Here is a 27554-nt window from a genome sequence, read left to right as displayed (position 1 = left end):
ACTACGGGCGCCCACCACAACGCCTGGCTATTTTGTTGCAGTTGTCAATGTTGTTTAGCTGGCCTGGGCCGGGTTTGAACCTGCCAGCTTTGGTATATATGGCTGGTGCCATAACTACTGTGCTACAGGCACTGAGCCTTTTTGCCCACTTTTTGATGGTGTTGTTTGGATTTTTTTCTTGCTGATTTGTTTTCATTTTTAGTAGATTCCGGATATTAGTCTTTTGTTGGATGTGTAGTTTGTGAATAATTTCTCCTATTCTGCAGGTTATCTATTTACTTATTGATTCTTTCCTTTGCTGTACAGAAGCTTTTTAGTTAAGTCTCATTTACTTATTTTCATTGTTGTCGTATTTGCCTTTAAGGTCATAATGATAATTTTTTTGCCTAGGCAAGTGTCTAGAAGATTTTTTTCCCAGGTTTTCTTCCAGAATTTTTATGGTTTCATGCATGACATTTAAGTCTTTTATCCATCTTGAATTAATGTTGTGAGTAGTTAGAGATAGGGGTCCTCTTTTTAATTTTTTTGGCTATTCAATTTTCCAAGTACCATTTACTAAATAGGGCTTATTTTCCCAGTGTGCGTTGTTGTCTGCTTTGCCAAAGAGCAGTTGGCTATAAGGTAGATGATTTTATGTCTGGGTTCTCCAGTCTGTTCCATTGGCTATGTGTCTATGTTTGTACCAATACCATACTGTTTTGGTTACTATGGCCTTGTAGTATAGTTTGAGGTCTGATAATGTGATACCTCCGGATTTATTTTTTTTGCTTAAGACTGCTTTGGCTATTTTGGCTGTTTTCTGGTTCCAAACTAAGTGTAGAATTATTTTTTCTAGATCTTTAAAGCATGACTTGGTATTATATTTTGATGGGGATTGCATTGAATCTGTAAATCACTTTGGGTAGTATGGACATTTTAATAATGTTGATTCTTTCAGTCCATGAACATGAGATTTTTTCCACTTATTTGTGTCTTCTCCAATTTCTTTCTTCAGTGGTTTGTAGTTCTCCTTGTAGAGATCTTTTACCTCCTTGGTTAAGTATGGCTAAGTATATTCCTTGGTATTTTATTTTCTTTGTAGCCACTGTGAATGGTATTGAGTCCTTGATTTGACTCTCTGACTGTTATTAGCATATAGAAATGCTACTTGTTTATGTATACTTATTTTGTGAACTGAGACTTTGCTGAATTTATTTTTCAATTGTAGGAGTCTTTTGATGAAATATTTTCTTTTAATTATGCTTTCCAAGTAATTACATATGCTATTTTCTTAACTTAAATTCTATCACAATTACTTTTGTCAGTATGTGGTCTTTGCATCATTTTGGTAGGATTTATGAGAGGTGCTTGAATTTGCACGGGTTTGTGTGATTTGTACAGGTCCTGTATTTCCTAATTGGAGTGTTCAGGCCCTGACATGATATCCTGAGGACTCTGCTGTCTACACAAAGCATTCTTTCAGCCAAGAGCCCTTTCACGGTACAACCCAACACTTACCTCATTTAGAAACAGGGAAGTATTTGTGTTGACAGCAAAAAACTGTGAAAGTTGCTGCTTTCATTCAGTGGATATTTGTAGCATCCATCTGTAGATGCAAACTTGCCCTTCAAGTCTCACCTTGAGGGAGTGGCAGGAAGGGTTGCAGTACTATGCAAAACAACTCTTTCCCTGCATGCCTTTCTTTGGACCTAATCATTATCTAAAAGTCCCGCCCTCTTCTCCCATCGTGCAGATACTTCATAGCTAGCTGTAGCTTAAGGAATCCTTTTTTAGTAGAAAGAAAATAAAAGGAGATAAGTTAGTAGTATTATAGTTTATCTAAAGGAGCTAAAGAAGAAATTGAGTGATTTCACAGCTCTCACAAAGCAAAATCCATTTAATTAGCACCAAAATGAAACATACTCAATAAATGCAATTGTCAGGACAGAGTTTGGGTATATTTTTTGTTTCCAAGGGCTATGTAGTATCCTTTGTGGTAGGATATAAACGGCACCTGTTCAGGTGTTAAAAAAAAAAAAAAAGAAAGAAAGAAAAGTTGTAAATAGTACCTGTTCAGTTGTCTCTTTTATATATGCTCTGGAGAGTCTCAGAACATTGAATAATTTGTCCCTAAAATAAGCTCTGTTTTGCTCATGGATTTTGAACATTAAACAAACCTGCTAATTCTCAATGGAGCATTAAACATCTGAATTCATTTTGCAAAGCTGACTGTCAAAGCGGTTTTTGAAATGAGAATAAACTAGAGCCATTTGTTACTAGTGATCACATTGTAATTTTAACAACTGGACCCTGCCAATTAGAGGTCAGAGCACATCCTGCATTTTTTACTGCACCAGATTAATCCTACATGGCCATGTGCTGCCATCAATGTGAAAGTGGGTTAATCATTAATGTCTTAAGATGGCGCAGGAATGTGTTATGAATCAATTAGTGTTCCAAGCTGTTTGCCCTAAGGCAGATTTGCATTTTCATTTATTCAACAAATATTTACTGAGTGCCTACCCTCTTTCAGATGCTACATTTACAGGATATGTTTTGTTAGGTTGGGGTGAGCTATTTTCCACACAAGCTCTTACAAATTTGTTTCTTCTGTTCTTCCCCCTCCTAGGGGCCCTGCTCTCTAAACAGTGTACTTCATCAGCTCCCAGCATGACACACCTATGCAAGTGGGAAGGACAAGGTTAACAGCTGGTCTGCAATCCAACCTTTCCCTCCCTATCTATGGAATGATTTTGTTGTGGTGTACCAGATTTGTCTAGGAGTGCGTATGGCCTAGAATCTATGAATTTCTGGCATGTGGCCACCTGGACAATGTCATCCTTTTAATTATTAATATAAAATGAAGATTTTCATAAAAAACTGCTTTTGTGAAAGGAATATCTCCCCCTACTCCCTCACTACCTTGAAACGCTTAAGAGATCTCATTATGTTAACTTTGAGCCAGGATCATCTCACCCCACATTTGTGATTCTCTAAGGACAGAGAACCTATTTTGTTCCTTTTTGTAGCACTGCCCACCACAATACACAATACACAATACCTAGAAAATACTTGCTAAATGTTTAATTTGTTTTAGAGAATATACACACATAATAAAGCCCATTTATAAATGACCATAAACTATAACTAGCAAAATCCACAAAAGATCATTAAAAAACAACTTCTAAACACATCTGTTTCAGCCAAAGAAATGTTTAATGATTGAATAAAATGAGAAGGCCTTAGGAAAAAGTAACTTTTGAGTAAGAGGTGAGAGTCCTTTTGATGAGTATTTTGTAAACTTCAGTGTGCTACCTGGGGACCTGGGGATTTTGTGACCATGCACATTCTGATTCACCAGATCTGGGGTGAGCCCTAAAATTCAACTTTTCTAACATTTCTAAGGGCTTGTAAATTCAAAGCATATTCTAGGCACTGTGGCATCAGCATGACCTAGGTGTCTGTTAGCAATGTAAAATCTTCAGCCCCATCCCACCCCTTTTAAATTAGACTCTGGCTCCTTTTTCAATGATTCCTTTGAAAAAACTCTTTGAAAAGGTTCAAGGACTCCTTACTTATCTCTCTGAGGTTACCTGGCCCTGCTTAAGAAGTGATATTTTCTTTAATGCCGCTATATCTCCATTATAATTGATTGGTTATAAGCTGATTGCTAAGGGACAAGGCAAATTTCTATTCCTCTTATTTTTCTGAAACCACAAAACTTTGAACTTTCAGTCTATTTTATTCGAGCCATGTTTGTTTAAGGACTGCCTGGCAAACATTCTAATACTATTATGCATGCTGGTTACTGGAGGGCAGAAAAACACAATAATGAATAATGAGTCTTGTGGGCAAGAAAAGCAATGTGGAAATTTCACCTTTAATCAAGTCAAAGAACATTAGATTCAATAGGTAGCTGGAAGATGTGCCAAGGGCAAATAAAATGCATTTATATATGGGAAGTTCTTGAACCTTTAATAAAAACGTATGTCGATTTTAAGCCATGAAATGAAAGGGTTAAAAAAATAGTGCCACAGCCATTGAAATTTAATGATGTAGGTGAAGGAGAAAATAGTACTAGAAGGGAGGTAAAGTGCTCAGCAGTTTCTGTCTTCAGAGGAACATTGAGACAGAAAATTCCAAAAGGAAATCCATTGACGTATAGAGAGGCAGGCTGAGACGAAAGGATTATACGCAGTTAAATCTAAGTCTGCCGATGCTCAGAAAATGCCCTTAACAAGTATTATCTACATACTAACATTTATGATCTATAATGAAGTTCTCTAAAGTAGGGTTCTCATAATGCCCCCGAGTTCTACTTAGTGAATAAAAGCCAAACGAAGGCGGGTGCATTTCCCCCAGGGAATAACTGTCTAACTTCCAGGAGCTTGCACGCGCAAGCTGTGAGTGGGTTGGCTGAAGTCCCAAGGAGCCGAGCAGCAAGCAGTAACAGCTGGCTTTCACCAGCAGCTTTCATCCTCAGTTTCAAACACGTTTCACAGATTTAACCAGTCCTCAGAAAAATAACAGACAAAAATTGGTCCACATAGGGATAAGAAGGAAGGAGTCTGACTTATGCAATCTGGCCATGACAAAACTATAAACTGCTGTAGGGGGTGAAGTAGAACGCAGAAACCCACAGAAAGGTCTTCAAGATTATACGCAGCTTCTAGTTAAAATACACATGCTGTCATATCCAATTAATTTTACAAATGGAATTAAGAAAATGAGAATATAAAGATTTATCCTGGGCTTTAGCAGGAAATCTCCCCTTCTCTGTTTACAAACCTCCCGCAATTTTAACTTTGACCATCACCTTTAGCTCTGATTTACGTTTCTGTTGCAGGCTGGGCCTCCAGGCAAAGAATCCCTTCAAAGCTGTGTTCAAATCTTCAATGAGTCTAAAGTATATTCTCAGGATATTTAGTTCCAAAATATATCACTTGAAAAGAGGATTCCATGGCTTTATGAATTTGGGAAATACATAATATTCTTGGAGATTTGTCATGCACATTAGTACACTGAAGATTCTGAGAAATTCTATGCGGGAAAACTTCAGTTTTGTTTAATGCAGTGTTTCTCAAATTATATGGCAGCGAGAAGCTTTTGGCCCAGTGTAAACTGTGGAATTAGTGTTCTAAGGGAACTACTTGAGGAGATGCAGGCCTGCAGAGATAGAGAAAAGCGCCTGAATACTACTCTAGCATGGTATTAATGGGGCCATAGTTGTCCCTGCTATGGTGTGAGGAGGGTATGAAAAGCTGAGGAAAGCTCCTGGCCCATGAACCTAAACACTGTCCTGCTCTAGTTGAGTCCATGGCAGAAGAAATGTTTGCCATGGCCCTGCTGATCTGTAATTCCCATTAGAGCTGCAGACCAGTGATTCCAGTTTCCTTGAGAACAGCAACTATCTCTCATACTTGCTTTTTCCCCTGCAGCACCAAGATATGTGCTTTGCCTAAAGCCATGCTTGCCAAATGTTGATTGATGTACATGGAGAAAAAAGCTAGGAACAAGAAAGAGGAAGGCTAGTCTAAAAGTTAAGAATGGTCTATTTCTTTATTTTATTTTTTTTCATTTTTTTTTTTATTAAATCATAACTGTGTGGCAAGTACTATATTGTGCTACTGCTGGGGATTCAGTGGTGTATACCATCCCTACCTTCATGGAGTTTATAGTCTAATGGGGCGTGGATCATTAGTAATAAGTGTACAAGTATTTAAATATAGGTTGTAATGAGTATTATGAAGAAAACATGGTAGTGCCCCGGGAGTGTCTAATAAGGGGGTCTGACCACATATACCTCCAGGATGCCTTCTTTGAGCTAATGTTGAACAGAGAGCCACTGTGAAGGTAGAAGATTGGGATGAAGAATTCCAGGCACAGAATGGGACTGAACAATAAAAGGCTTGGAGAATGAGACCAGGTATGCAGGTAGTAGGGCCTTGTAGGGCTAGTTAGGAAATTTAATCCTGGGATAAAAGCCATGAAGTCCACTTAAGACTTTTATTTTATTTTATTTTATTTTTTTTTGAGACAGAGCCTCAAGCTGTTGCCCTGGGTAGAGTGTTGTAGCATCACAGCTCACAGCAACCTCCAACTCCTAGACTTAAGCGATTCTCTTGCCTCAAGCCTCCCAAGTAGCTGGGACTACAGGCGCCTGCCACAGTGCCTGTCTATTTTTTGGTTGTAGTTGTCATTGTTGTTTAGCAGGCCTGAGCTGGATTCAAACCCGCCAGCTCTGGTGTATGTGGCTGGCACCTTAGCCGCTTGAGCTACAGGCGCTGAGCCTACTTAAGACTTTTAATTAGTGGAGTGATATGAACCGATGTGTGTCCTGAATACTCCTGAGTCTATATGGACATAAGATTGCAGAAGATGCCCAGAGGTCACTTGAGATTGCTGCAGGAGGCCAGGTGAGAGAGGTATAGATTGAAGTGGGATGGTGAGTGGCAGTGGAAAGAAAGAGAATTAGAGAGGGGATGGGATCTGCAGTGTCAAGGACGGAGGGCAGGTTTCTAGCTATTGTAAAATGGATGAAGTGTGGGGACATCTATTGAAACAGGAACTAGAAAACAAGGTCATGGGTAGGTTTTGACATTTGGTGATGGACACCTGGAACTGCTGATGGATGTATGTATCTAGACTTAAAATAGGAGGTCTGGGTTAGAGATATTCAAGGGTTAATGGCTTACTGTTGGGCATAGAGGAGTTAGCCTAAGGAGACAGAGGACAGAAAGCTCAGTTCTAACTTTAAGATTCTAAAGAATTGGCATAGGAAGATGAGCCAGTAAAGGAAAATAAATGGTGTTGCTGGGAGAAGAAAAGCAGGAGTTTGTTGCCTCAGAAGTCTGGTGATTGATATAGCCAAATACTGCTATAAGAACTCCAAAATTGGGCTAATGCAGGTTCATTCGATGAAGCAACATGGAGCTCATGGAGCTTACCAAGGACACTGTACTATTTTGCTAGAGTGATGGATACACACTAGAATGGAGTGAAATGACGAGAAGAAAGTGATAAAAACCCAGATTATTGAGGACCCTTTCTGGAGGTTTGTCTAAGAGGAAGATCAGATTTCAGTTTGGATTTTGGTCCTAACCGTGTAAGCAATCTCTCTTATATCTGGCCTTTAAGTCTTAGAATAGAGCATGTAAAATGGTAAGTATGAATGTTTTTCTCTCATTCCCAGTTCTCCTATGCCTTTTATTTATTTATTTATTTATTTTGTAGAGACAGAGTCTCACTGTACCGCCCTCGGGTAGAGTGCCGTGGCGTCACACGGCTCACAGCAACCTCTAACTCTTGGGCTAACGCGATTCTCCTGCCTCAGCCTCCCGAGCAGCTGGGACTACAGGCGCCCGCCACAATGCCTGGCTATTTTTTTTGTTGCAGTTTGGCCGGGGCTGGGTTTGAACCCGCCACCCTCGGCATATGGGGCTGGTGCCCTACTCACTGAGCCACAGGTGCCGCCCATCTCCTATGCCTTTTAAAGCAAGAGAATCTTGCTGGTAGTGATTCTAGTTTAGAGACCTATTACATACAAGGTCTATCTGGAAAGTATCCAGCCATTGTTAATACTATTTTTATATTGTATGGCTGGATACTTTCCAGATAGACCTTATATATTTATTGGACAAAATGACCCCCTCTTCTTGCCAAAATAATAAAAAGTAAACCAAATACTTTACCTGATGTTAAAAATGAAGGTTTGGGGTGGCGCCTATGGCTCAAGGGGTAGGGCGCCGGTCCCATATGCCTGAGGTGGCGGGTTCGAACCCAGCCCCGGCCAAAAAAAAAAAAAAAAAAAAAGAAGGTTTGGATTCACCAAGATAGGGATTACTGTGCCCATCTCTACTGTAGCAGCTTCCGAAGGAATTTTCAAGGAACATTCTCACTATCCTCAATTCTACCCTAAGCACTGACTTGCGAATATTACTCTTCTGTAAGATGCACTTCCACCTTTAATGACTAAGATCTTAAGCGGTTTAAGAAATCCCAGAGCAGCTGTAGTCCCAGCTATTCAGGAGGCTGAGGCAGGAGAATCGCCTAAGCCCAGGAGTTGAAGGTTGCTGTGAGCTGTGTGACGCCACGGCACTCTACCGAAGGCAATAAAGCGAGACTCTGTCTCTACAAAAAAAAAAAAAAAAAAAAAAGAAATCCCACAGCAGCAAATACTGGATTTGCAAAAACGCTTTGCTTTTTATATCATTTTGCTTTCACCTTTCCTTTTTAGCAATTTGCCAGGTCAGCCACATTAAAAAAAATAAATTTTGCTAGACTGTGTTGTTGTTGCCCCTAATAATGGCCTTATTCCTCTCTACCCCCACTGAAAGGAAGTAGCAGGAGTCACAGAGTTAGAATACTGGAAAAGTACCAAAGCCTCATTTTTGACTTTTAGTTTATGACTGAGAACAGTCATTTGGTATTTGACTCAAGTTGTTAACCCCATTTGCATGTTAGTGGGTGAAAGCAGTTCATGACAAATTTAACTGCAAATAGTAAGTTCTACTGAACTAATCTGTATGATGGTGTTAGAGTGAGGGCTTGGTGCAGAAAAAAAGGGTACTAGATTGAGAAAGACAAATGTTTCATTTTTTGGTTTATTATAGTCTCAGATTGGGCAAGAAAAGGGGACAGGCATAATAGTAGGAGTTTGGGAAGTTTCTTGCAGTCAGAAACTTAAGAATATGTAGAGGCAAACATATCCAAAAGTGAATAAAAGAATCAGTGATATTTTTTAATACATATGCATATACATAGCTCCAGAACTACCTGAAAATGTGCAAAGGACATTCCGGAATAATAGATTTCAAGGCATCAGAATTTAATTCAAAGTTAATTAGTATTAATACTGGAAATCCTAATGCAGGTCTCTATAAAGACTTTTTCCTTTTTTAAACCGTTTTAGTTACTTTCACAGAGTACATTTATGTCTAAGAAATCCAACTTAAAGTGAATGAATTATTCCAAAAGGAAAAGGAATGTTAAAAACGCTAATTGTTTCACTAGATTTTCATTTGTAAAAGAACACAATTACTGGAAGTATCCTTTGTCCTAGCAAATTAACTCATTGTGAGAATCTTTCTTGAGTGCTTTTTATGATTGAACAGATGTTTAAAATAGTGATGACATACTTTCCCTTCACAATTTATTTAGAAAAGTTTGAATACCGTGTGACCTGAAGCTGTGAGACTAGAGAATGCCAAGTACGATAGACTCTCCCTACACCTGTCATATGGTGCCTAACACAGAAGTTCTAATTTGTTTCCTTTCAGGTGTAGAACATCTGCAAATTCAAATCAGACTAGGTAAGGTTGAGTTCAGTTTTCAGCTCTTCCATTTCCTGGGGGACTGAACTGGATGAGTTGTTTGCAGGTACCACCCAGCACACGTCCAGTGTAATCTCCTTCCTTAAGCGTGGGGTGTGGTGCTTATGAATGTGATGGAATATCACTCCCATGATTAGGTTGTGCTACATACAGCAAAATGAATTCTGCAGATGTAATTAAGAACTGCCTTTGAATTAATCCCAAGGGATATTGTCCTGGGTGAGCCTAACCTAATCTGGTGAGCTCTTAAAAGGAACTGGACTCTTCCTGAAAGATGAAACTTTAAGTAGGAACAGCCATACTGGAACTGCCTATGGGGAGGGGTGTGCAGAGCAAAGATTAGGACTGAGGCCCTGAGGATGAGAACAGTCTCTATTGCTAGCAAGAAATTGACAACCTCAGCCCTGCAGCCACAAGTAAATGAATTCTACCAATCACTTGAATGCACCTGATAGTGGATCTTTATTCAGCTGAACCTCCAGGGAGGATACAGTCAGTTGACATCTTGATTTTAGACTCCTAAGCCCCAGGAGTCTAATACACCCAGCTAAGTGTGGTGTATTCCCATACTGCTCAAGAAAAAGTAGCATGGAGAAATTGGAGTTTCAAGTTTAAATTTTCCCTTTAAAAAGACTTGAAAAGGTACATTAATCTTGTACCTAAAGGTCAGGGGGATATTCCTCTGTTCTTGCCAGTTAAATGAGTTGTCTTCAAATACTTTTTTTTTTCTTTTTGAGACAGAGTCTGTCACCCTGGGTAGAGTGCGGTGGCATCACAGCTCACAGCAACCTCCAACTCTTGGGCTTAAGCAATTCTCTTGCCTCAGCCTCCCAAGTAGCTGGGATTACAGGTGCCAGCCACAACGCCCAGCTATTTTGTTGTTCTTGTTATTGTAGTTGTCATTGTTGTTCAGCTGGCCTGGGCTGGGTTCAAACACACCAGCCTCCGTGTATGTGGCTGGTGCCCGTTATCACTGTGCTATGAGCGCCAAGTCTATCTTCAAATATTTTAAGATGTGGTGGAGATTAATCTTACCTTTCATGCCAGGTGACATGGGGTGGAGAGGGAAGGTATGAAACTGTTTTGGACATTACAAGGAGGTAATTTTTATTCAGTGTAAGGACTAATTAAGATGTAGCTATGAAAGATCCAGTGTGATTATTGAGGTGCCAAGAAGGTCATGGATAGGAAAACAAAGTAGGAAAAAGTTTATAGAATTGACTTTTGGCTTTCAGTAAGATGGAATATTCAGGAACTCAAATATGAGAAGTTGTAGGAAGCTGGCATGTAAGGTAGTGGAGGCAATATATCAGCAAAGTAAGGCTAGCTTCTATGTATGCTTTAAATGCACTATTTTCTCTCCTTCTCACACCTATCCTGTGCAGTAGCACTACTATGATGATTATTTGGAAGCAGATGAAACAGGTTCACGTTCCCAAGTCTTACAGGTAGTAAGTGGCAGGAGGGAACTTGAGCCCAGGCAGTCTTACCTCACAGCCCTCACTCCTGACCACTGGTGTTTCAGTTGGAACAAATGGGAACAAGAAGAGGGGGAACCCTGTGTTTCTGGGAATCTATGTGGTTCTGATATCAGAAAAGGTCGAGTTTTTTGGTGGTGAAAATTTTGGGGAGAGAGCTGGAGATTGTCATAAATTGGTCAAGTGTTGCTTAGCTGGATATTTCCCTGAAGGGAGCTCTTTTCCTAGAAAATTGTGTCCTTTTAGGAAAGGCGTCTACTCCCTCATAGTCCCTGGTTGGTATGGTGTTTCTTGGCAGGTTAATAGTCTGTCTTTGTGGCTCTATTTTGATATTATCAGAGGGTTTGGACTCTCCCCACTTGATTTTGAAGCTCTACATCTTTTTCTGTGTAGAAGAGGGACCTCCTTCTACTTTTGTAGAGATATAGCTGCCATTTGTGAAGCTATCTTTCAGTGGCAAGGGGACCAGGTATCAACAACCCTTAAGGCTTCTTCCATCATTGTTCTGGGCTGTCACACCTCCCCTGATTTTGGGAATGGTCAGTGCCCCACTGCCATCTTCCTTGTTCCTGGCAGCCCAACCATGCAGGACTTCCCAGAGCCTGCTTCCTGCTTGTTCTCATCAGGCAGCACAGTGAGTGCATACTAGGATTGGGAAAACCATGGGCAATCCTGATTTGCTGCAGCTCCAGCGGTAGGCTCAATAATAAGCCCAAGTCATGACAGTGGGTTCAATGCTAAGTCTGGGAAAAACACAAAAGAGCAGCCAAACCCAACACAGGATTAAGAGAAACAGGATACAGTAAAGGACAGGCTCACTTGACATATCAGATTGCATCTTTGGAAGCCTGAAGTGATGGCCTTATAAAAATGCAAAGCAGATCTAAAAGGAAGATCTTTAAAAGGTCAGAGTGAGTCTGAACATTGATTTTCTTTATCAATTAGAGACCAGAGGTTTTTTTTTCCTGATGATATTTATTTCATAAATGTAATTATTTTTCTAAAACATATTAAAATAGAAAACATGTTCTTTTGATCAATTTATACAAAGAAAATACCAATATAGTAATAAAAATACTGAAAATATATGAAAAGCACCAGAACATTAGAGAAATTACACTGGCAACAATTCTAGGAATATATTTTTTTGTAATTGTACAATAAAGTGCTATTAAATCCAGTCAAAATTAGTGGCAAGATATAAAAACAGTTATGATATTATGAAATTTGAGGCTAGGTTTACCAGCGATTGCATTTTTTAGGCTACTTGCAGGTCAAGCTAATGATACTTTATTAATGCTTTCATGGAAAAGCTACTAATGTTGGTCCTTGGTAATTTGATCATGAACAGGTAATGACATGATTAAAAATGAAAAGATTAGAGTACCAAAAATAATAATCATGCAACTATGATTAAAGGAAACCAAAGGAAGACAGAATAAAATCTAGTGTAAATACATGATTAATCAAAACAAATACAAAAGTTTAGATGCCTTTGATTTTATCATTTTCAGTAATTCTGCTTAGTCACATTTAATAGACACACAAACATTAACAAGATATGTTATTAAAATTAACTTACCAGACATTGAGCAAAGATCTTTTAGTGGGTCAACATAATATTCATGTGAAACATTAAAGGGACACTGTTAGGACAGCACATTTCCAATCTTGGGTAATTATTTCCTCATTTATTTGCTGAGGAACAGAAAATATACACAAATACTTTGAGATTAGATTATATTAAGGCCAAAAATCTACCATGGAAGGGGAAGCCACTGTGCACACACACAAGGAGATACTGTGCACAGTACTTAGGGTGGACTGCAGTCTGTTTCACATCTGGAGGTGGCAAACTGAAACAGAAAAGTCCAAATTAAGACAAAGCAGCACACCAGTGTCCTTTTAAGGTTTTATTTCCTAGGCAAATTTTTTTTTCCTAGGCAAATTTTGAAGGAACTCTATTATATCATTCTTCATAACTCAGTTTTAGAATCTACTTCTTTAGGATGAAAGTAATAACTCTACACCTCCGAATAGTAATCTCCAAACATGACTCAATGGAAACTTTTTTTTTTTGCAGTTTTTGCCCGGGGCTGGGTTTGAACCTGCCACCTCCGGCATAAGGGGCCAGGGCCCTACTCATTTGAGCCATAGGTGCTGCCCAACTCAATCTATTTTTATAGATTTTTTTTTGCAGTTTCTGGCCAGGGCCGGGCTTGAACCCACTACTCCTGGTATATGGGGCTGGTGCCCTCCTCCTTTGAGCCACAGGTGCCGCCCAACTCAAACTCTATTTTATAGGCAGACTTTTTTCTTTTGTATAAAGTAGACGTACATGTGAACCAACATGGCCTGAAATTGGTCACATTAATGAGAAGACTAATTTCATTAGCCTCTGCTACTGCAAGGTGTGTCTTTCTAGGAATTTAGGAACCATACTGGGTGGGTTTTATTGCATCAAAGCCAAAATATCAAGTCACTGTTTGAGTCCTGGTCTGAAAGTTTTGCAGGCCATGGTGAGTTGTATTTTTCATTCTTTTTTTTTTTTTTTTTTGCAGTTTTTGACCGAGGTTGGGTTTGAACCCACCACCTCTGGTATATGGGGCTAGTGCCCTACTCCTTTGGGCCACAGGCGCTGCCTGTATTTTTCATTCTTTAAATGAAGAGCTGAGACTTGAGCATGTATATTTGTGTTTTTTTCTTCCCTTTTCACCCTTATAGACATTCTAATCTTCTGTAAGTTTCCTTCTCATGGCTGGTTTTAATAAGGAACACTTTGAAACCTAATTATTCTGCTTAGTATCTTGAAAACAAAAGTTTGAAAAAATTTTATCTAATGCCTTTCATTTCAACAAGGGTGAAGATAGTGCAATTTATTGTCCACAGATTCCTCTGCTTTGCAATGAGGGTGAAGATGGAACAACAAAGGATCAGGCCTTTATAATAAATTAGACAAAGGGTTCAGGTCCAGACAGGCATAGTAGACAACATGAAAGTGCATAAAAATGACTAGAAAGGGGGGGACTGCTTGAAGATACTTTCCTTCTGGGCATTATTAACAGAATTCAAAGAAAATCCAACCACACTTAGTTTTCCAAGTGCTATGGAAATGAAGAGTGTTCATAAAAAAGCCCAAGATTAATAAAGGCAGGCTGTTAAGGAACACTGAGAAACAAAGGCTAAGGTGGTTTGGCATTAAATAGGTTTACATTTCAAAAGAATATTGGCTATCATCTGGAAGTAATTCTCAAAATTACAAAGTCATGATTACATAAATTCCTGTTTTTTTCAATATACATGTTCTTCTATATACATAGTATAGAAAAGCTAATAAGTTGACTCAGCTATAATAATTCTGTCATAAAAAAGCGGATTACATTTTTTTGCTGCAACAAAGAATGTTATACTTTTCAGCTAATGTATTTACATGATAAGACTTAGGCTTTAAAAGTATTCAAATCAAAAGGAAAAAATAAATTATATCTAAACTATTAATTTATACAATGGCTATGCCTTTACCTTACTAAATAGCTATAGTCTCTTATAACCAATTTCTCCAGCACTTCTTTATTCTAACAGTTTATTTTTAAGACCAATATATGTTCCCATCTATATGTTGCACATTTGTTTTTATTAGGAAGCCCAGATGTGCAATACTTTTTAGTAGCTTGGAGAAGTTTTAGATCTGTTACTTTTCCAACTAATAGATGAAGGAGCCGTGTTTCCTACCCAGGCACCACCACTTTAACTGTATAGCAAATAGAAGAAAGAGATGACAAAAGCAAGCAAGAGCATTGTTAAGGAAAGCAGCAGCTGCTGGAACCAGATACAATGCTGAACTTGGTCTTCAAGCTTCCTATTGCTTTCTAGTAAACGATTGAGCTGAAGAAGGAAAAAGGGACGAAAGATTTAAGTCAGTAAAATAGTCATGAATCATGGACATGACAAACAGGAATATTAGAAATCCAAACGTTGAAGGGGGCCCATGTACTCTGAAATACTGGGAGCTGGAAATGCAACGAGGCATTAGATTTGTTTGGTGGACAGAGGTGTTTCTGATTACTCTTATTTGGAAAGGTCTAAAGTTTTAGTTGAGACAGGAGCAGAGCAGTCACTTCTTAGAAATATGAAACCCTTGAGCTACTATTAGTTACTTAGAAAGCCCCTCTGTCTCTCTCAAGTTTAAACACCCTACACGGTATTTTTTCTGCAACAAATTCTTTGATATTCTCCAAAAATGGCCAGAGTTTTTAAAAGGATGGTTGATTCTCTAAAAGTAACTCACTGCTTACCATTTCTGGTTTGGCATCTCTTCACACAAAGAGCATTTCTTTCATGTCTATGCCAAAGGGTTTTCCTTATGTCAGGGGGAAAAAATGAATTTCTAATGCTAATTAGCATTAACAACTTTGTTTTAGTTAGGAAGAAAGTGTACTTACTTGTAGATATATATCTTCACTGGTTTTATCTGACACATTAAAAGCACTGTCTTTTAACGTCAGAGTGTTTGGTTTACTGTTCTCAACAGTATGGCATCTCAACCTATGAAAGTCCAAAAGAAACAAGTTCTTTAAAGTTGTAATGATTTTTCTAATAAAGTAAAATATTAAGATGAAAAAAAGTTCAATACAAAAGTTCATAACAGAGGTGAAAGTCCTCATTCTTCTCCCCAGGTTCAGCTAGGGTAGCAGCTCAGTATAGATTTATCTTCCAGCTTCTTCTTCTTCTTTTTTTTTTTCAGAGACAGAGTCTCACTTTGTTGCCCTTGGTAGAGTGCTGTGGCATCACAGCTCACAGCAACCTCCAGCTCTTGGGCTTAGGAGATCCTCTGGCCTCAGCCTCCCGAGTAGCTGGGACTACAGGCGCCCGCCACAACGCCTGGCTATCTTTTTGTTGTTGTTGCAGTTTGGCCGGGGCTGGATTTGAACCTGCCACCCTCGGTATATGGGGCTGGCGCCTACTCACTGATCCACAGGTGCTGCCCTATCTTCCAGCTTTCTTAATGAATATAACAAAGAACACAAGAGCTCATAGACACTGACTGCTCAGTAATGATGGATTCAACAAGAAGTTTTTTATATGGTATTCAGTACACTTCATTATGATTTGAAGAAACCCTTTCTAGATAGGCCTTTATTCCTGGGCCTTCGGTATCCAACCACCAAACACTGGTCTCATTTTGACTGACCCACCCAGACCAAGAAACTGACTCAATTGGTCTTGGACCCTCCACCCAGGGAACTGCATTCCAGTAACTGGCCCACTCAGACAGTGGTCCATACCCAAGGACTGATGGTTCTGCCCTGAAAGCAGCCAATCAGCAGACCCTGAATGCCTAACCCTTTGCCAACCAAACTGTCTTTAAAAACCCGGTCCCCCCAATTCTGGGGGAGGTGCATTTGAGAAATGTCTTCCTGCTTAGTGCTATGTGGAATAAACTCTTTGCTGTGAGCCCTGCTATCTCTGGACATTGGCTTTCTCTTGGCAATGGCACCAGGGCAGATGAACCTGGCTGGGCTGCAACATTCCAATACGCAAGGTGAGCATTCCTGTAAGGGAAATACTGCAACAAAGAGATCTGTTTTTGTGATCTGGACAGATCCAGACTCTTGCACTGCTCTTCAATGAGTTTCTGCTATTAGCAATCTCCCTTGAGCAATAATAGGCTCACTGGGTGCTTAGGCATGCCAGATGCTTCAACATCTACCAGATGAAAGAAGGAAGGGCCCCTTTCTCTTTCTGATTTTTCACACTACATTCTAGAGTATGTGAGTAAAAAGCTTACCTATGCTCCATCACTTTGTTTCTAGGAACTTCTTTCCAAAACTGAGTTAATTCTGCTGGGCCTGTGCCAGATGACTGTTCCATTTCTGCAGCCATTATCAGAAAACGGTCTTGGGCAGAGACTGTTAAACCTGTGTTCCAAAAGGGTACTTTAGCATATAAATGGGAACCTTTACAAGGAGTTGGATATATATGGGGTTTATGGCATTATTCTGGAACACTACATTAAGGACAAAGAAGAAAACAGAACTACCTTAAAAAAGGAAAAAGTTTTAAAAATAAGGAAATTTTTTGAAATTCAATTTCAATTGGTGTCAGTGTAAACAATTTTACTCATTCAATACAATTACATTTTAATGCTGGAAAGAGCTTTAGAGACCCCTTTGTGGCTTTGACCATCTCATTTCACATATGAGAAAAGAGGTGTCTAGAGTGAGGTGAGGTGCTGATGCTTGGCTACTAATTTTTAGATTCCAGCCCAACATTTTTGCTGACTCAGGGCTTAGCCCCAGGATCCCTGCCCCCACCGCACCTGCTATGACTACCAAGTGACAACTCACCCCCATGGGGAGACACAACAATATCAACTGATGCACCCGGGTCACAGCTGCTGTTGCTTGGCTTGACTCTGTATTTTTCTGGAGCAGTGGTTCTCACCTGTTTATAAACAGTAGTCACATAACCTTTATGGATTTTGGGGGGATATGGCTTAAGAAGGACTTTTTAAAAAATCAGTAGTTAATTAAGGAACAAAGAGTTTACAAAGCAACAATGGTGGTTATGCAGAGAATATACTTGTGCCCTCTAATAGGAAAAAACTACTACCTCAATGTACCTAAAAAGATACTCATATATAATTCCAGTTGTCACTTATATAAATAAATCTGTTAAATATCCTGTCAGCTAATCACCTGAATTTAATAATGCAAATTCACAAAAACAGAATGCACATGAGATTGCCTGTTATAATAGTGTGTTTAGAAATTAAAAACAGATGAATGAAGCACATTAGGGACATCCTAGTGGTTATATCTAAATTAGAAGATTTAAGGAGGAATATGTACAGTATGAGGTGGTGGTGGACTCAGTCTTGTTATACTTAATGCTCAGTGTCAGGTTAGTATCCAACATAAACCACACTCCAGAATATACCACACTTGGGGGAAAACGTACTATCAGTTTCATAGTTTTACCTTTCACTGTTACAATGGATTAAATTATTCATATAATGAAGAGTGATTTTTCTTGTTCTTTTTTTTATTTACAACAAATATTAAACCCCGGGATTAATTTAGATATTAGCCTATTACTGCTCATTAAAGTCTGAGATATAGACTTCAAGGAAAATTTTAGATAAGTTATGCCCCTTAGTTAGAACTAATAGGCAGTACACCATGCATAAAAAAATCATAAACACTGTACAACTTCAAAATCAATCCTTCAATTAAAATGTCCAAAATCACTCCCCATGTCATTCTCACAGATAATTTATTAAATCTTTATGGTACTTACCTTAAATGCCACTATATTTTTAGTTACATTTGTCAACACTATTAAAGTTTTCTTCTCTCCAGATTCTGTACTTCCAAAATACAGTTCTTCTGCTGGGCTAGGTAGTGACAAGAACATAAGGCATTTGTAATAATCAGATTAAATGACAAGCTAATCATCAGCTTGAAGAAAAATATGTAGTTAATATCTTAAGCTCATTTATTTCACCAAAAAGTCTATAAAACAATTACCTAATAAAATTTTGTATTTTAATTTTGCTGATTCAATATATGTATTTAACAAAAATTCTATGTTTTTCACCAAGATTGAAAGCAAAATAGAAGAGAATTAGGAAGATCCTGAATTAATCTTATAATCTGGACTACCTCAAGGTGTGTTGATTTAAACTATTTGAAAGTTATAAATAATAAAAGGTACTGCTGCTTCACCTTTACCTAATTACAAATAGATTAGAGTGAGGTATATTTTTACATACCCATAGAGAAGAGCATAAATTAAAAAGATCACTAGGGATGTATTTAAGTAACTGAATAATTTCTTACTATATAACAGGTTTTCTAACAGGGAAGGAAAAAGATAAAGAAGTAAACTTGGAGTGGGAACCACAGAAAGAACTTATCAAATAGCAAAATCAGTGAGTCTCAAAATTCAAATTTCACTATTCTTGGCCATTGTAATGCCCATGACCTAAAGGAAAAATCGAAAAGACGCAAGCAAAGTTTGTGTAGTTTAGTTATATTAGCCAAATTTTATTTGGTGGCTCAAAGCCATGGGAGAAACTGAGTTTTACATAACAAAGTGAACTTAAATGAGTCTTTAGATAGTCCTTGATTTTGAGATACATTTTAAGTAGATTTATATCAGAAATATTTGTGCACCAGGGCTATTTACCCATCTAAAAAACACATTTTTAAATTTCAGATTAATATGAGGGTACAAATGTTTAGGTTACATTGTTTTCATTTCTAAAGTAAAGTTCAAGTTGTGAGACCTTCACCCAGGGGGTGTGCTGAACACCCTCACATTGTGCACATTAGGTGAGATCCCACCAGTCATCCTCCCTCCTTTTTCCCCTTTCTCTCCTCCCATCACTAGAATATACTTGTCTTTCATAGAGAACACATTTTCAAGGAAGAGCTCTCCCAGAATGGCTCTGCCTAGCTTTGGACAAGATGGTGAATCAGTGTGACCGCTGGCTTCCTTTAGAACACAACCTTAAGTAAATTACAGAAAAGACAGCAAGATTATGGATCTCAGAATTGCTCTCAGTAGCAAGCACAAAAGCTAGGAGTAGCTCTAGGGAAATAGATGTTGGTTGGGTCCTTGTACATATGTGTAGGAGCTGCTCTGGGACTTTACTGGGGGTGGAGGTAGGGAGGGGCAGAGTCCAAAGAGTAGCCAAGAAGCTGTGCTGCTCCAGTCTTTCTCCCCAGCCCACTCTTCCTGTCGTACCTCTCTCTACACTTACACAATAGGACCTATGATTTGACAGTCTCTATTGAAAACACAGAGCATGTAACTTCCAAACAAGTAGAAGGGAAAATGAGAACAAGCAAGCAAGCAAACAACAACAAAGAAAAACCTCTAAAGGAGGAAAATGGCAAAGGAAAACATGGAAAATAGAAAAGGCATGTGCAACGTGCACCTCTCTCACACCCACACAGATGGTGGAAATAAATCCAAATATAGCAAGAAACAAACCAATCCTGTCAATTAACAGAGACTCTCAGAGTTTTAAAAAGTCTGGCTGCATTGTTTATAAGAGACATACCTCAAACATAGTTATACAGAAAGGGTTCAAGGAAAGGGACAGAAAATTCTGCATTAGATCATAAAGTTGGGGTGGCAATATTAACATAAGGCAAAATAAATTTACCAACCAAAAGCATCAGTGAGAAAGAGGCTTTAGATAATGATAAAAGAAACCACCCTGAATCTTTTGAATCAAATAACCTAGCAACAAAAATAGAGATGTGCTCAATTTGGCTTTAGTCATAAACCTATTTTTCCAGTTCACTTTTGGCTTTTGGAAGGTCAAATCAACAAATGCCTACAACAAATGCCTTCAGTGTCATTTCTGGCATCCCTAAACTTGTACAAGCCTAATAATAGTAATATGAGAAAAATCCATGTCATTCAGATGTTATTTATTGGTAAGTTATTAATATATTTTTTATTTTATTATCTGATGTGTGATGAGAGCCCTTTATACACACACAACAGAATAAGAAAAAGGTAGCTTTGAGACCAGCCTGAGCAAGAGCAAGACCCTGTCTCTACTAAAAATAGAAAAACTAGCTAGGTATGGTGGCAGGGGCCTATAGTCCCAGCTACTCGGGAGGCTGAGACAGAAAGATTGCTCAAGCCCAGCTATGACGCCATGGCACTCTACCCAGGGCAGCAAAGTAAGACTTAGTCTCAAAAAAAAAAAAAAATGCAAAAAGGGGAAAAAGGTAGCTAAAAATGTCTACTATGTCTAGAAACCAAGTCTTCAGATAACCCCTTAATTTTGTATTTCTACAGTTTCAAAATCAGTACAGAAGTTTTTATTAATTTTGTGGTTCCCTGAAGATGATCAAGATATATTATAAAAGTATAGCTAATAAAATCTTCAATTATTACCTGATGTGTAATAAGGGTCCTTTAAACACACTCAATGGTTTCTTAAAAGCTTTTATTTTTGAATCAACTTTTTCATTTTCTTCTGCTTTGGAAGTAGATTCAGCTGGGTTAGTCTAAAAACAAAAAAGAAAAGAACGATAAATTTCAGTTTCATACTGACAGATCATTACATCAAAGTAAACATTTAATTCAATCCAAATTAAACTCTTTACCAGAGGTTTACTGTATCTATTTTGCATATATGAACATGACCATTATCCTATATTTGAGTGTCTACTATAAATAGGGTACTGTAGAAAATATACTTTGGTCCTTTCCTTAAAAGTCTTTAAGTTCTAAATTATAATATTGTATTTATCCCTCTATCAAGTTCTCATTACTTGTAAAAAGAGTGACAAGTAATCTTTAAAATGAGACAGAGAGGGGCGGTGCCTGTGGCTCAGTGGGCTATACTGAGGGTGGTGGGTTCAAACCCGGACCAGCCAAACTGCAACAAAAAAATAGCCAGGCATTGTGGCGGATGCCTGTAGTCCCAGCTACTTGGGAGGCTGAGGCAAGGGAATCGCCTAAGCCCAGGAGTTTGGAGTTGCTGTGAGCTGTGTGACACCACGGCACTCTACTGAGGGCGATAAAGTGAGACTCTGTCTCTCAAAAAGAAAAAAGAAAAGAAAAGAAAAGAAAAAAAACAAGACAAAGAAAGGAAGTAGATCAAGATAAAATTTTAAATGAATTACTTTTATTTTATTTTAGACAAAACAATTCCTTCCAGATTAATTTTTCTAATTTTTATACAAAAAGCAGGGAATCAGCCTTTTATACACAAAAGTGTTGCTACTTGTCAGCTAGTCCCATCCTTCCTCTTTCTTTTTCCACATAAAGATGAGAAAGGGCAGAAAGTTAATTACCCCAAACTACATAGCTGGCTAGTGGTAGAATTGGGGCCAGACTACAGCTTTTGTCTTAATTTCATTTTATTTATAAAATTACCTTTTTGGGAAGACTTGTTTGTTCTTCATTAGAAATTGTTTCCAAGGTTTCTTTACCATCACTTTCTATGTCTTCTTTACTTGAAGTTTCATCCTCACTGGTAATAGGCCCATTCTCACACAATGGTGTCTGGAAGTCATCATCCACTAGGGGTGGATAGCTGTACTTGAAAGGATCCTAAAAGAAAAGTATTTCACATCAGCCTGCCTAGAGGTGGGTAGAGAAATAATTCTCTTAATACACTTAACATTTATTATTTGGATATCACTAATATCACTTAATTAGTGAAATTTAAAATAAAGGAAGCATTTCAAACCAGAAAGGAAATGAGCAATAAATGGTATGAGACCGTTGGCTAGCCATCTACACAGCATCGAGTTAAGATTGTTACCTCACTCTTTATACCAAAAAATAATTTCAGATGGATAAAAGCTTTAAATATATGTAATTTAAGAAATAAACACATATAAGCTCCAGGACAACACAGAAGAGGATTAAAAAACAAAAACACAAAACACAAAAAACCTAAGTAGGGAAGACCTTTGTATATGTAGCACAAAATCTAGAAGGCACATAAATGATAAAAGTTGAACACACACTCAAATGAAACATTTCTGAATAGCAAAAAAACAAAACCTAACCAATCAACCACCAAAAAAAAAACAAAAAAAAAAAAAATCTCTAGAAACTAAAGGACTTTGTTTTAAGGCCATAACTGGAAAACCTTGTACCACATATATCAGAAACAAAGACAGCTTTTATTAACATATACAAATCAATAAGGAAAGGGTGAAGGAATGATACATAATTCATTGAAAAAGAATGTCAACATCACTTATAAAAAAAGAAATGCAAATTAAAACTACAATAATTTTCACCTGAGACATAAGAATATGTAGTATTGGCGAGAATGTGGTTCCAGCATTCTTGCAGACTCTTGGTAAATGGGAACAATCGCTTAGGAGGAATTTGGTAACAGTTATCAAAACTCAACACTAATCTGAAAACAGGAGACTAACTATTATAGGCCCACATGAGAGAAAAATACAAATTCAAAAAGTGGAGGGGGGCTCGGTTCCTACCTATCAGGTACAATGTAGTGGTACATGGCATACTTCCTAGGTGAAGGACTCAACTATAACTGAGACTTTGGAGTTTACCTTACAAATGCGACGACTGTAACCTAATCATATGTATCTCATATTAATACTCCCCGGGGGGGAAACACTATATCTGATGAACCACTGATATTAGTTCTAGGAGTTTATTCTATATGTATATTTTCTGCACCTGTATATCAAGAGTTATTTACAAGGACATGTACCACAGCAATATTAGTAATGGCAAAAGATTAGAAAACTAACTTATGGTACTTCAAAAGAAGAGAGATTACATAAATGATATTATATTCATCCATGCAATGGATTATTCTACAGTGGTTTAAAAACTAAGGTAGACCTTTATGAATCAATGTAGTATAACATTAAGAATGTTAAAAAAGCATAAATAGTACGTTCTACTGTGTGACACATATGTGTCCATTTGCATAAAAAATGGTAAAGGACAATTTGGAAGGACAGAAAACAGTGCTTGCCTCTAGGGAGTGGCAGTGGGCACTGACCTGGGGAAGGAGACATATTTTTCACTGTGCTGTTATACTTTTCAATCACTGGCATCATTAAAAAAAAAAATCGTATGTATTACTTTTGAAAAAAAAAAGCTTAAAAATTTATGTTAAAAAATAGTCCTACTATAATTTTGACTGCCGTCCTGAAGAAATGTCTATAACACTACTTGATATTTGGGGGGATATCTCTGATCTATCTTCATATGTTATGATATTGCTTTTCCTTTTTCCTTGAGGAAATAATAGAGCCTGATGTGCCATTAGTCAGTATTATTCTGTAAACAAGTTTCCAAGTATTATACTTACAGCTCCGCCCATGTGTGGAGGGAGGTACTCTACACTGACATAGTCCTGGACTTCATTTTTGCCTGTGAACTTCAACAAACTCATGGCTTCTGGACCAAGCCAGCTTTTCACAATTTTGAAAGCAGCTGGAAAAAAAGTCACTTCATTAAAATTCTTTTCACTCTCTTTCTCTATTAATTTACTGTAAGTGTTAACCCTTCTTCTGAAATCAGTTCGGGCTATAATCTGTTAATATTTATCTTTACATGGCAGGACACTTAATTAACATTCTCTAATTCCTGTAGGCGTTTACATTGTGACTCTCCCTTATGGGTTTCAAATGCTCCATGAAGATTCAGGAAGATTAAATTATCCTTACATTCATTAATAGATCTATCGGATTTTTGGCCTCTGAACAAACCCATCAATGATCTCAACTATTTAGATTTCCAGACACTGAATCAAATTGCAGTGTGATTCAGAAAATAACTGCACAATAGTATGGAAAGAGTCATTTAGCTTAAGGTTCTGATAAACCCTCAGTTTGAAAAACCTTTCTAAATGGGAAGCTGGGAAGAGAAAGAAATAGCCTTACTCATTACAAATGTGAGCCAGACCCAGACTTCCTTTCTAAACCCTAAACCTTGCCCTTCTCTCAAGCCCTGCAGTTTATATAATTGTGGGGAACAGTATGGTTTCTACGAGAACAAACTGTTATCAAACATGGCTGTTTGGTAATTACAGTCTTGTTCTGTCATGCCATTTCTTATTTATGCTTAGTTTTTTAAAGCTTATTTCCATTGCAACATTCTAAATACATTTTTTTTAAATTAAAAGGGAACACTGCATTTAATTTGCAAAGGTGCCATTAAAAAACAGGAAATAGGAGCAGCATGAAAATGTTAAACAGTAGTTTAGGAAATTACATTTTTTTCTTTGGCTAAATATGATTTAAGTTTTTTACATAACATTTTTTCATTAATTTGAACTTTAAAAATTTGTGAGATGGAATATTTGAAGCTATGCTACTTGAATGAGATAAAAGTGCTAAGTCTGATTTTTTCATAATAGTTTTGAGATATAATTTACATACTATAAATTTCATTCTTTATATAATTAGATGGTTTTTAGTATATTCATAGAGTTGTATAAACATCACCCCATTTAATCTTAGAGCATTTTCATCACAACAAAAAGATCCATCTTCTAGCCATCTCTTTTTCCCCTTCTAGTCTGAGCAATTACTAATCTCTTTTCTGTCTTCATGTATTTGCTTATTTTGGATATTTTATATAAATGTAATCAGCAACATGGGCCTTTTTCTGCTGATGTCACTTAGCATGTTTTCAAGGTTCTCCTTTTTATGGCAGAATAATTTTCCTTTTTGTAGATATACAATATTTGTTTATTCATCAACTGATGAACATTTTCTTCTTTTCACATTTTGCTATCAAGAATAAACTGCTTATGAATATCAATAACTCAAGTTATTGAGCGGATGTAAGTTTCCACTTCTTTTGGTATATATTAAAGAGTGGAAATCTGGATCATATGGTAATTCTATGTTTAACTGCAAACTGTTTTCTGATGTGGCCACACCATTTTACATCCTTGCCAGCAACATATGAGGATTCCAATTTCCTTGCCAAAAACGCTTTATGTATTTTTTTTATTACGGCCACTCTAGGGGGTATGAAGAAGTATCTCACCTGGTTTTTACTTATATTTCTCTGCTAAAATTGAACATCTTTTTATGTGCTTTATGCCCTTTTATTTATCTTTGGGAGAAATATCTATTCAAATTGCCGATTTTTAATTGCTCCTAGTATTCCTTTATAATCTTTATTTCTGTAAGGTCAAAAGGGATGTCCCTTCTTTTGTTCCATATTTTAATAATTTGAGTCTTTTTTCTTCATTGGTTTAGCTAAAAGTTTGTCAACTGTGTTGAACTTTTTATAGAACCAAGTTTTGGTTTTGTTGATTTTTCTCTATTGCTTACTATGTAACAATTAACTTTTGTGAACACAAGTGAGAATGCACATTCTGAAAATAACATTAAATTTACAATCACTTTGAAGTTGGACAAGAGTGTTTTTCAATGTATTTTTTTAAAAAAAATTCTACCAAAAGGTATAGGCAGTCCCTGAGTTACAAACATCCGACTTACATATAACTCACACTTGCAAATGGAGGCTATTACAGGTAATAGGTAAATGGACCTGTTCCAACTTACATACAAATTCAACTTAAGAACAAATCTACAGAGGCTATCTTGTTCATAACCTGGGGACTGCCTGTATACAACGACTGTCAAAAGGGTCCTGTGACTACAATGATTATGGGTGAATTTCAGATTGACTGTACCTTAACACTTAAAGCCCATGAGGAAACTTATACAAGGCTTGTGTTTTGTGACACCCTTCATCTGTGGATGACAAACTGAGGCTTCTGGTTATAATTTTACCTGAATAACTGAGTATTTTTGAGAGTGTTTTTAATTTTTTTTTTTTTCTTTTAGAGAGGAGTCTCATTATGTTGCTTAGGCTGGCCTTGAACTTCTGGGCTCAAGTGATCTTCCTGCCTCAGCCTGCCAAGCTCCTGAGTAGCTGGGAGTATAGGCATACTCTACCACGCTCAACAAGAAGGCTGTTTTTAAAGAATACCAGATGCCCCCAGACCCTGGGTATAGAACCTTGAGTATTACTTAGGATATAGCACTCGAGTATTTTAGCTCCAGTCTCTCAAGACTGCATGCCAAGAACAGTATAAATATTCTTATAAACTATTGTATAAGTATGCCTCACTTGACAAAGTGAAGAAAAAAGAAAATCAGATGTTTTAAGAAAGTATAGATAGTATACTCACCGTTCATTAACCAAGGCATATCAAAGATCACTATTTTTGCTGAAAGATGAAAAAAAATTCATTGAATGTGACTTATACCTCTATAATAATATCACTTATACCTGGCCTAGAAAAAACTGATCACTTAAATGTAAAGTACAAACTGAGCTGCCTGACTGAGCTTTAATTTAGAGAAATGTGATTGGTGCCAGAACTGAACAATTAGCGTCTCATGATGGTGAGGGGCCTTCCCAGGAGGATAGCTTGAGGGAAATCAGTAATGCTCTGTCACTGTCCTTTGGCAAACGGTCTATTCTTTTGTTCATTCATTGGTTTTGGTGTTTGCAGAAAGTTACAAAAGGAAAATAGTTAAATCAGTAAGTGGAATCTTTGGATATAGCAGGTCATATTAGTGCTGAAAGCCACAGAACTTAAGAACATTTCCACATTTAATTTATGGTTTCAATTATAATTTTCTAAAGATTATACTGTTAAACCCATATCACAGTTGCCCTCTCCCCTTTTAATAAATCATTGTTTTAAGAAACACAAATTATTTCTACTTTTCTTAGTATCATGAGCTCCAGGAAACCAATAATTTCAAAGTATACAGGAGTATTATTTATACACTGAGCTAAAGATATCAAACACCCATATTAACAACTATGAGAAAGAACCAGAAACCATAAATATTTTTGAGATCCAATTAATTGTTCTATTCCAGATGAATCAAAATGTCATTTCATTCTTCTCTGAGTAGAGACCCTCCTAGAGTGGTTATATTAATGTAGAACAAAAAAAGGACCTATAAAGAACAAGGTATCTGTAAAGAGGTACCATGTTATTTAATACTCCAGTATATATCTGGGATATATTTTTAAAAATTGAGACTCAAGATTTTAAGATATAATAGTTAAATTTCAGAACAGGCTTTGAAGAATAATCAATTTAAAATTTCACAAAATTCAATGTTTGCAAAACTATATCAGGTAGGCAGAATACATACACTATCTCTAATTGAAATGAATAGTATTCTAATTCATCTTTATATAGACCCATGAACTTATTAATAGTTGTCTAAATCTTGAAAGTATTTTATAA

The 27554-nt window shown here is 37.3% G+C and overlaps 1 protein-coding gene across 2 annotated transcripts in view; it reads right to left on the bottom strand.

The window, feature by feature from the left end:
* Positions 1-11903: 11903 nt before the first annotated feature.
* The window catches only part of MOSPD2 (motile sperm domain containing 2), a 43361-nt gene continuing 27710 nt past the window's right edge, over positions 11904-27554 (bottom strand). The window contains exons 7-15 of one of the 2 annotated variants that reach the window (XM_053579395.1): positions 26475-26513; positions 23631-23755; positions 21698-21874; positions 20711-20823; positions 18089-18185; positions 17137-17233; positions 16578-16707; positions 15232-15334; positions 11904-14674 (exon numbers count right to left, since the gene is read on the bottom strand). In XM_053579395.1, coding sequence (XP_053435370.1) covers positions 14537-14674; positions 15232-15334; positions 16578-16707; positions 17137-17233; positions 18089-18185; positions 20711-20823; positions 21698-21874; positions 23631-23755; positions 26475-26513 — 1019 coding nt within the window. In that variant the 3' untranslated portion in view covers positions 11904-14536. The remainder of the gene's footprint in view (positions 14675-15231; positions 15335-16577; positions 16708-17136; positions 17234-18088; positions 18186-20710; positions 20824-21697; positions 21875-23630; positions 23756-26474; positions 26514-27554) is intronic. The other variant, XM_053579396.1, reaches the window with a different exon arrangement.

The sequence above is a fragment of the Nycticebus coucang genome, chromosome X, assembly GCF_027406575.1.
Source record: "Nycticebus coucang isolate mNycCou1 chromosome X, mNycCou1.pri, whole genome shotgun sequence".
In the NCBI taxonomy this organism is placed as follows: domain Eukaryota; kingdom Metazoa; phylum Chordata; class Mammalia; order Primates; family Lorisidae; genus Nycticebus; species Nycticebus coucang.
The sequence above is the reverse complement of the archived record's forward strand: the minus strand, read 5'-3'. Positions and strand labels throughout refer to the sequence as shown.